This window comes from Chaetodon trifascialis, chromosome 18, assembly GCF_039877785.1.
Source record: "Chaetodon trifascialis isolate fChaTrf1 chromosome 18, fChaTrf1.hap1, whole genome shotgun sequence".
Lineage (NCBI taxonomy): Eukaryota > Metazoa > Chordata > Actinopteri > Chaetodontiformes > Chaetodontidae > Chaetodon > Chaetodon trifascialis.
In genome coordinates this window covers 10241486-10252010 of record NC_092073.1, presented here as the reverse complement: position 1 = coordinate 10252010, position 10525 = coordinate 10241486, and the positions used below count along the sequence as shown (strand labels likewise).

The 10525-nt window shown below is 45.4% G+C and overlaps 1 protein-coding gene across 1 annotated transcript; it reads right to left on the bottom strand.

Moving 5' to 3' along the window:
- Positions 1 to 2551: 2551 nt before the first annotated feature.
- On the bottom strand, positions 2552 to 7115 carry bambia (BMP and activin membrane-bound inhibitor (Xenopus laevis) homolog a). The gene is made up of 3 exons (XM_070986070.1): positions 6561 to 7115; positions 4523 to 4813; positions 2552 to 3649 (listed from the first exon to the last, which is right to left on the bottom strand). The coding sequence occupies exons 1-3, from the start codon at positions 6634 to 6636 to the stop codon at positions 3231 to 3233; spliced, it is 786 nt and encodes a 261-aa protein (XP_070842171.1). The 5' UTR covers positions 6637 to 7115; the 3' UTR covers positions 2552 to 3230.
- Between the last annotated feature and the right edge of the window lie 3410 nt (positions 7116 to 10525).

Here is a 10525-nt window from a genome sequence, read left to right as displayed (position 1 = left end):
TGTTTACACTTCATATATTGTTCCACATGCTGCTGTCGCCACAGTGGGTACGAGGCCTTTCTGGACTGTTACTGCCTTATTGTGAGGGTAGCAGGGGAGAAACACAGAGGCAGCACCTCGCCCATTTAAATCACTGCGTGTTGTTAACCCCGCTTCAGGAATGTCACCCACCTGAGGTAGGGGAACATGCAGCGCTGCAGCCTGCAGGCAGCGGAGGTGGTGGTGAAGTTGTAAAGGCGGATAAAAAAAAGAGACATAAATAAAATTCCACCGGCAAACTGTGGTGGGGGTCAGCTCGAATCCCCTTCAAAACAAATTGGGGCTCTTTTGATGGCAGTCGGTCAGACACCTCATTAAATTTGCATGTGAATGCAAACGGCTCGACAGCCTCGTGCAGCACAAAATGGCCGATGCTAATGACCGTGCCGCCGCCGCCGCCGCCGCCGCCGCCGCCAGCTCCGGCTATTGTGGAGGCCGAGCTGTGTGTGACTGCTGGACGTAGGTGAGACAGGAGGAAGCCTGGCTACGGCTGCAAAAAACTGTGTGTCCTGATGTCTTTCACTTGCACATTTCCCCTCATATAAATTAAAAAACAAACACGGACTCACTTTTAGGATCACGTGTGGTGATTTCCTCACCTTCTCGTAGCCACCTGACACCCATGGGTGAGCCAGCAAAGTGGAATCAGGCTAAAGAAAACAGCAGTCACATTAGGCCGGCAAGGCAGAGGACATTGTTATTATTACAAGGGTAATAGTCCTCGGGGAGGCCCTGAGCATGGGCTGAGTCTTGCTAATGCAAGCGGCCGCTAAGTGGTTAGCTGCTAATAGTGTTTTCCTGTCCTCCTAATGGAAAGAAACAAGGGTCAGCGCTCAGCACTGACACACACTCTTCAGTAAAGCTGACCTCAACTTTAAACTACTTACAGGATGTCTTGTGGTTACCATGGCGATCGGGGAGACTGTAGGGGTGTGAACTTTTCAACCCGAGCGTCCCCATCTTGCTTTGTGTGACGCACGTGGTTCATAATACATGAGTACTGTGCCATTTGGACACGCAGAGATGTAAATATTCAGCTGGAGTTTAGAAAAACTTCACCTCAGTCTGCAAACAAACTGTCACAATCAAGCTTTTACTGTTATACTTGTTGCTGTTTGCATACAAGTAACAGTATCCCATAATGATTCAAATACTATGTGCCAGTAATTTTTTACGGGATAAAAGGGGCATTATTTTGCACAAAAAAAAAGTCCCTTTAAATTCTTTTTTAAAGGGTCATTTCACTCCATTGCAAAAAACATATTTTCTTATATGTACTCTGGATAATCCACAGAAGATGCAGCTGCTTCTTCCTGAGGAACAGCCTCTTTAAAAACACTTTATAGCGTTAATTATCCAGACCAATGAGGACAATGATGTCAGAAGACCTGGACAAATAAAACCAACACTATCTGCACGGCTGCATACTACTCCGTTTTATGAGTAAACCAGCCTTTAAACAACAGAAGGATGACGGTTTTATTTTTCTGATTGTCAACGAATCCCACGTAAAAGCCCAAACCAACAACGTGTTGACTTCCCCTTTTCATTTCCACACCGTTGCACTCAGCCCCACTGGCAAACACTGAAGATGTAAATCTTTAAAAACGGGCCACAAACATACAGTTTCATTTATAGTAAACCTCAAACAAAAATAGACAGTGCATTGTCTCAAGGACTATTTTCAGATGCAGATTAATACAAATTTAGTGCCTAGCATTTCAGCAGCAGGACAATGTATGTGGGACTGAATGAATGTAAACTAGTGTGTGTGTGCTCAGCGCAGCAGTGTGGCTCATTGTGTCTCTGTGGCACAGAGGAAGACGATAAATCAGGCTTTGGCAACACAGTCAAGACTTGTTAGCCGGATCCCTTCTTTGTTGCTTTTGGTCATCATTCACTGATAATAAAAATATATATACTGAGCCACCAGCAATTTCTTTTCAAAGTGAAGTGTAGCTGCATCAAATTAGTGCAGCAGACACAGAGGAAATTATTCCTGAACTGCTGACCTAACAGCAAAATCAGATTAAAATCCCTCCTCACCGTCACCCCGCTGAACACAGGAGGGACAGTGTTTCCACGGACATCCAAAAAGACGAGAAGAGGACTGCTTACTGGCATTAGAGTCTAAAATAAATAGCACTACTATTGCAGGATAAATCCAGCCAGTGAGGGGAGGGGGACAGTTATTTGAGGCTGAAAAGCTGACCTCTGGAGAGGGTTCAAGAACGACTGACAGATGTAGCAGCTCCACTGTAAAACAAGGCCCCACTGTACGGAGCACGCCAAGGCCACACTGAGACGTGGCTTTGAAACATCACACTGCCAAAGCAGGATGCTCCTGTCACACACGCCTCGGTGTGCCCGATTTTAACAACATCCAACACTTTGCATGCCAAAAGTCTGAACCGCAGTAAGACGGTGTAAAGTGTACATGGATTACACTTGTTCCTCATCGCTGTTTAAAGGCAAAACATATACAGTGAAAACACAAGAATGAACCATCAAATAAATAAAAAGTCATTTTAATGGAAGTTTTTTCTTTCACACTCACAATCAAGCTTATAGTCTGATCACAGAGAGAGATGTTGGACATTCACCCAGAACAAGACACACACCAGTCAGTTTTATCAGACAAAAATATATATATTTTTCAAATCTTTACAATAAGCTTGAATCATGAAACGTACACAGAGGAGTGTGCACACCTACAGTCAAACACTGGATTTTTTTAACTCCTCAAACAAGTCCTGTTTTGTACCCTGGTGTCAGTGTAAAATTCTTGTTTTAAGCGACGACAACTTTTTGTTTGTTTTTTTTTACAAATGTGCAAATAAGACAGATTTGGAATCCTTCAGCGTTCAGTGTCGAAGTCCAGGATCCTCGGGAGCAGCGGCAGAGCTCTCGCTCCACCTCAGTCCTGCCCTCTTAACTTTAAATACAGCTCCTCGTTGCTTTGCCTTTCATTTTCAAGTAAAGTGCTCCTCTAGCAAAAACCACACGGCATGAGATCAGTCTCGTACTTTTCGCCACTGGTTTAAAAAAAAAAAAACACCAACCCAAAAGTCCAATGGACGAAAAATATGGGAATGTCTTCTAAAGTTTAAAAAAAAAAGCAAAAGCCAACGGTTGAGAGGCAGTCCTGGCTGTTTGCAGGCAGGTGACGGTCACATTGTTCCCAGCAGGAATCATACAAACTCCAGCTTGCCGTGGCCGCTGTACATCCCCCAGTGCACCAGAGACAGGATCTTGTCGTTGCCCAGGTCGGCCTGCCTCATCTTGTCGCAGGTCAGACAGCAGTTCTCGTGGCCCGTGACGGGCACCATGCACTCCAGGTCCAGCTTGGCCACGTGGCCCTTCTTGGTGTGGTGGCCATGGAAGCTGTAGTGGAGCCGCGACAGCATCTGCTGCCGCTGGTCCTGCAGTCGCTTGTTCTCGCTGCGTAGCATTCGCAACGCCAGCATGATGAGCAGCACCAGGATGAGGCCGCCGGCGATGGGGACGGCGATCACTGCCGCCCGGAACCACACCTCCTTTGCTGAGGCCAGCTCCTGAACCCGGGTCACCAGGTTCCTGTTGTTGCTGTCTGGCTGGTACCGGCTATGATCTGCACACAGAGACAATCATCTGTTTAACGGCACACTCACGTTTTTCCACGGCTCCATGTTATTATACAGAGATTTATGTACCAGAGAGCCTCATTTCAAAGCGAATGATTATATCTGAATATATGTATGGCTGTTTGTAGCGTAATGAGAAGCTTTCAGAGAGCTGCATCTGCTCCACAGTCGAGCCAGAAACCACAGAGAGAGAAAATAAGACAGACGGACGAGAGCGAGGAAGTGCAGGGGCAAAAACAAATGAGTCACCTTGCCCTGACCGAGAGCCAGAAATTAATTTGAGCTAATAAACTTTAGTCTGTTTTGGTCAGGGTCACAACAGAGAATCCCCTCACGACTTTGTGTGTCTCTGTGCACCTTTTCATAAGTCTACGAGCTAGTCCTGCTGCCCAACATGCAGGCTTGTCAGGGAATATTCATTCTACAAGGCACATTCCTACTCAGTGGGAAAATTACATGGTGCACACATAATAAAAAAAAAAAAAAAAAGAAAGAATATATCTGATCTCTTTCCAAGTCCTTAAGGTAAACTGGCTGCTCTCTGCCTTCTCAGGCACAGAGCTGGAGCCCATTAAAAGTCAAACTGAAGTTCTGTAAAGCTGAGAGGTAGAAAAACGAGTCGGGGGGGTAAGGGTGGCCTTCATGTCCATAAACAGCTAAGTGTTTGAAGAACCCTACAGCTCAACGTATTGCCTCTGGAACAGCAACGAAGAAAATATTGAATATTTGCTGAGGAGAAACTGTAAATTCCCCCCAGAGAGTCCAACCATTTTAAACCAGTTAAAGAGAATTTCATAGTTCATTTTCAGCGAAAAGCAAACATCCCAACAGCCTGTGACTCTGTGAGGTTTCTTCTTTACCTGTCGAGTCCCTGGTGTGCGCCAGGTCGTGCAGGCCCCTGTAGTTGCACATATCGTCGTGGCAGCACTCCAGCGCCGAGCCCGAGGACCCGCTGAGGGCGTCCGCGCTCCTCGAGCTGCTGCTGCTGCACATGTCTGCCGCGTTTGCGATGGGGTCTAAACACCCGTGGGTGAGGGGAGAGTTCGCATTGAGTGGGTCCAGGACCTTGGTGAAGCAGGCGTTCAGTTCTGATTTGCACATGTATCCTGTGGCTACGCAGTGCGGCGCATCACAGTAGCACCTTATTTCTCCTGGAAATGCAGGGAGGCAAAAAAAAAAGCAGGGTTAGGGCAACTTGCAAAGATCAGATGTATTCATAGCTTTAAAGCAATACTGTAATCCATCATTTTGGCTGACTGTAACACATCCTGAACTGAAGCTAATAATAACAGCTTTTATTCAAGGTTTGTGTTCCCCCTACACTCAGTACAGTTGTGTCAGCTTCTATGAAAGCATATCCACCCATAAAACCACTTCTACTGGTGTTTCTGAAGCTTAATCCTATCAAATGCAGTCTGTGGTCCACTGTACTTTCATTTCGAAAGTGTTTGTTTGCCAAGCGTCCGCTATGGCCTGCAATAAACAGCCAGGTAACTTTAAAGACCTCACGGGAATATTCCACTTTTGCATCAATTCTGCAAATATGCCTTCATTAAAGAGCTGCTCAGGCAAAATGGCCCTTTTTGTCTGTATTATAAAACAGGAACTGTGTAGCTTATAATTAGTGGTTTGTTTGCCAAAGTCAATTTCTTTCAAGCCAATAGGAAACTCGTAAAGAGGAGGGGGGGCCGGAGCGCAGCGCAGGAGTCTCCTTTCCCCCGTTTGCACGCAAAGCTTTACTTGTGGTCAGGAGAGCCTGGGGGGGCAGGGTGCACCGAGGTCCCATCCTAAGAGCTCCCGGCAACCTTATCATTACGGCTGCCTGCTTTTCCAACTCCTTACCTCATCTGTGGCTTCTTTTTCAGAATATTTTCAAAACATAAACCCAAGCCAAGGACCTGCCCTGACAAAACAACAACATTAAACTTCAGATTCACTTTGAAAACTTCTTCCCATGAGCTTGTCCTCTGCTGCATGTTGTGCATCTCTTTAACATACACATAATGTAGGATTTCTCTACTATTTGCATGAAATCTAGTTTCAAAATGCAGCAAATTATTAGAAAAGTCTCCATCATCAAGGCAGTAAAAGGTGACCCAAGAGTCTCGCCTTGTGTTTTCACTGAAAAACAGCTAAAAAAAGGTTGAAACTCAGTGAAGCAAACTGCGTTCCTCTCAGAGCTACAGCCTCTTTCAGTGCACCAGCTTGCAGTGCAGGAACACAATCATCAGATCAGTGTTTTCCCTGTGAATGATTGGAGCAGCAGGGCCCGGGCAGGTCATTTGGAGAATATTTCATTAGAAAGGAGAGGCCCCTTTGTGGGCTGAGAGGGGGGAGAGAGAGAGAGAGGCACAGTCTTCTATGAATGGCAGCTTCAAAACTAAGTTGATCATGAGTTTCCCCACTGAAACACAGCAGCCAGCATGGGACAGGGGCTGTGTGCTCTGCGTATGGGAGAGCTAATAACAATGTTTCAGAGTTTGGGGTATTAGTTGGTGTTTTCTGTGGAAAAAAAACTACAGGACTGCTACTGGGAAAGGCTTCTCTTCAAAGCAGTCAATAATTGTGGTTGGGGTGGTTTTAATTGTTTCCACTGCAGCTATTTAAGGATTTGATCTAAGAATGAGAAGTTCTGCTTGAAGTAAATGGGATTAAAACAAGCGCTAAATCACTCAAATGGGTAAATCGAGTTATTTTGCAATGGAAATAAGTCGAGTTGTGAGCCCTCCTCAGAAGTTTATTCCCTTGTTGTCTTAAATTGGACTCTGCGGGCTAAACGCTACATTATGGTCTCGCTAAGTGATATTTTGAGAAACACCCTTCAGTCTGGTTTTATCTGTTTGGTCTGATCTGGAGAAGCTAACAAACATGCCTCTGCCCGCAGACCAAAGTCTATACCTTTAGTCAGAAGAACAGCCATGGCACAGAGCTCTAGTTGTAGCCAAATGGAGATGAAGTTGGACTGACGATCCATTTACGCCAAATTACTGCGCAAAAAAGTCCTCGTATATCCAGGAGCAGAGTCCGCTGGGCGAAGAGCTGGACGACAAAAAGGTTTACATGGAGCTATGGCGCAAAACGAAGCATTCCTGCGCAAAAACACGACAGCTCACAATCCTCACTGGGGCAAAAGTGGCAAAAAAAAATCACTCCGAAATGTTTCCTGTCCCGCATGGAGACAGAAAAGTTCGTGAACTTGTTTTTAAAAACGGTCCGACATTACCAGAGGACGCGAGCGGCGTCTTCTTCTTCTTCAATTGAGAAAGAAAAAAAAGGGGAATATACTCCTGGGAAGACGGTGAAACGGGTGAGAAAGCTGTCACGACCGGTCCTCCTCTGCGTCTGTGTGCTGCCGGTCACGCTGAAGCATCACTTTTGTATTCCTGGACGGAGAAATGTTTGACAAAGACAGACGTCTCCGTTAAACCAAAGACTGCACGCAGACTCCGGACTGACAAGATTTAACAGAAGAAATAGCTGTGGTCTGTCAGAGCTCCGCCCCCTCCGAGCTGATTGGTCAGACCACAGAGAGCGAAGTTAGGCAAAATACGTAATGATATTATATCCGGTAATGCTTTTCAAAATAAGTTGAGGCAAGTGTATTTAAAATTAAAAAACCCCAGTAACCCAAACGAAGTGAAGTGGGCTTTAAACACAAGGCATGCTTTGTTAAACCAAACAAACATGTACAAATGGACAGTGCATTGTTTTTTTAATGTTATTCTAGTTATTAGTGCAAGATGTAAAATGTTCCTTTATGTTCAGACAGAATAGTTACAACAGTGCTGTTCCGGCACAGGTGGAGCAACGACTGCTAAATCACAGGATAATAAGATTTGATTGGTGGTAACATTGTTCCTGCTGTATTTTCACTTAATACTTATGCAGTGATTCATCTCCTTACACATTATTTCATCGTTCTGTACATTTCAATCATTTATTGCTCATTTTCCCCTACAGTGACCAACTTTTATTTTCTCGGCCAAATCATAGAAATTCCGGTTGTAGTCTGTCACTCTCTGACAATTGATGGTTCAGCTCAGGCCAGTCCATTCATCGTCCGTCATTCCCATAATACCATAGTCCATGTATCATTATTGAATACCATTGGTCCGGGCAGCAGTCACTCCACCAGGTTAACAAACTGTCCCTCACACTGTACTGCCACAAATACTGTCGTCTGTCTACAGTGTTGCAGAATTTAGACCTAGAGATTACTATTATTTCATTATTTTCACAATTGAAATGTTTAATATGTGAACGAATAGATGCAGAATTTAGGCCTACATCACTGCTTTCAATGTATAACCCTGTTTATGTAACAAATATGAGAGAAGCTCATCCTCAACACACACAAACAAGTCTCTACTGCTGTGTGTGTAACTGGGCATTTACATAGCACGTGGAAAAAGTGTATTATAAGCTTTACTAAACGACCTACATGTTAAAGTACTAAAATAGCAAAAATAAGAATAATTCTGCAGCTGGAAAGGAGAAAGATAGGCCACGCAAAGATGTCCAGGCATTGTAATATATGACTCTATGGTCCATTAATTACATCTCATGGTTGAAGTAAGTGTTGTGTAAGTGCAGACACGCTGGCCGGTGAGGGCTACCTGCAGTGTCATCCTGCTGGCAGCCTGGTTGACGCCGCGCTGAGCCGCTTCCCTTCAGGCTACCAGACTGCTGGGGGGGGGGGGGCGTTTAGAGAAATTAGCAATCCAAAAAGGCACATGGCGCCACCGAGACGACACGCGCGCGCGCGCGCACACACACACACACACACACACACACACACACACACACACACACACACACACACACACACACATTACGCGCTCGACGCAACTGCCTTTTCAACATGCGGTGATGCAAAGCACACGTGCGCGCGCGCGATCCCTATCAGCGAATTTTTTTTGCAGGTCCGATTTTTTTTTAATGTACAAATGCAAGTTAGCGGCCGCATGTTTAGATTTCAAATGCTTTGGGGCGTAAATGCAGAGGGAGAAAATGATGATTCCGCCCTGCGCAGTCTGCAGTGTAAGAGTGATATTATACTGTGGTGAGAGCGGATAACAGCCCGTGTAGAAATAAAACATCCACAGGCTTAAACTGTGGCGCACAGACAGCAGGATGAGGATACGGCTTTAGGGAACAAGAAAACTACGCACTACAATTACCGTAATTATCTGCAATTCCACAGAGGCGCCAGTCCACGACCGGCGTTACATCATTTATCTGTACTGAGATCTGCGTGGAAGGGCTGGAAGTCGTAAGAAATACCAGTTTTATGCCGGGTCACTGGTCAGTATCATGAGGTCTTCATCAGTTTCTGTGATACTGGGTGTCATTGTCTCCTAAAGTACAGGTTGGCCTGGCTTTATGCAGCCCTATGGTTTAATGTTCGGGTTTCTATGACTATGACTACAATTATCAGTGCATTAAGACTATCAAATTAATTTCACATGAGCTGTTTCGATTTTGTTCCATTAAATATGATCAGAAATGCTTCTTTACTGAAGCGCGAGCAGCGCCTCCGTCTCTGTACGCCTGTCTACTTGTGGTTGACAGTTAAACATCGCCCCCTGGTGGCTAAAAGTGACACCGCCTTTGTACTTTACAAAGCTGCATCTCAGCCTGACCTCTGGCTCTTGGACTCTTCAAACAGGCATGTCAGCAATGCATTTTTCTTTGTTTACATTCATAAAGACCCAGAAATGAACATTAAAGGGACACTCCAGTATTTTCCTTCTAAAAAGCCAAGGGTTAGCTCAGCAGGGGCCAAGATATCCCATCATCAGGGGGCTCCCTCCAGAGCCACAGAAGACATCATAACACATTTTTCTCAGCCTGAATAGCAAACTGAACTTGATGTGTAAACTTGGTGGAGTGCCCCTGTTAACCTGTTTTTCTGACCACAGAAGAAGAAATATGGCAGTACGACCATCTCTGAAGCAACCTTGCACAGGTTGATGAGGTGTACCTGCTCCCAACTACCAGACAGGGAAGCATGACACTGAGAAGCCCACCAGTGAGAAAAACAAAACTGTGTGTCTTTTCATGCTGGGAGGATGAGCGTCAACAAGCTTTCAGAGAGGGGGGCTTATGTAAGTGGCCTTTTAGGGGACAATTACACCCCACAGGTTGTGTCTGCTTTCACACATTAGGAGACACTTGTAGGTGTGACCTGGTACAGATAGGAGGGGTCCTGCTTGACAATAGCCCCCCTACTGCTCAGGCAACGATAGCTGGGTTGCTGCTGAGATGGTGGAAAGGAGGAGTGAGTCCAGGTCAAGTCTAGCTGGATTTTAAAGTGAGCCTTAAACACAAGACGCAGCTCTAAAGAAACCCTTCGAAGGAGCCCCGACTGCCCAAAACGACAGAAATACTCCCACTTTAAAGCTCTAAACCTCAAAGTGGTATGCTCCATGATACATGAGGACACACACCGGAACAGACAGACTTCCTCCGACACCTCCCAGCTTCCTCTCCTCTCTTTGATGTGAGCCATATCAAGGTCTCTGAAGAATCAGAGACAGGCAGACTGTCTCCATCCTCCCTGATCTATTTTATTCTCCTCAAGATAATGGAGCAAATAGTCTCTGCATCAGAGCGTGATGTGGATACATACTGTAGATGTGCAGGGAAACTGTTCGCAGCAGCTTTGATGTTGCAGATTGGGTTACAGGCTCCACATTCAGGAGCAGTCAGGCAGACTTTATCTGGAGCGCTCAGAGACAGGAAACTGATGGCGTCCACCTTTGTTTTCTTTGTTTTATGTGGAGAATTAATTCAGTCGTTCTCTGCCCTCTTATCCACACACACAGAGATGACTTTGGAGATAATCTGTGTTTGATCTTCAG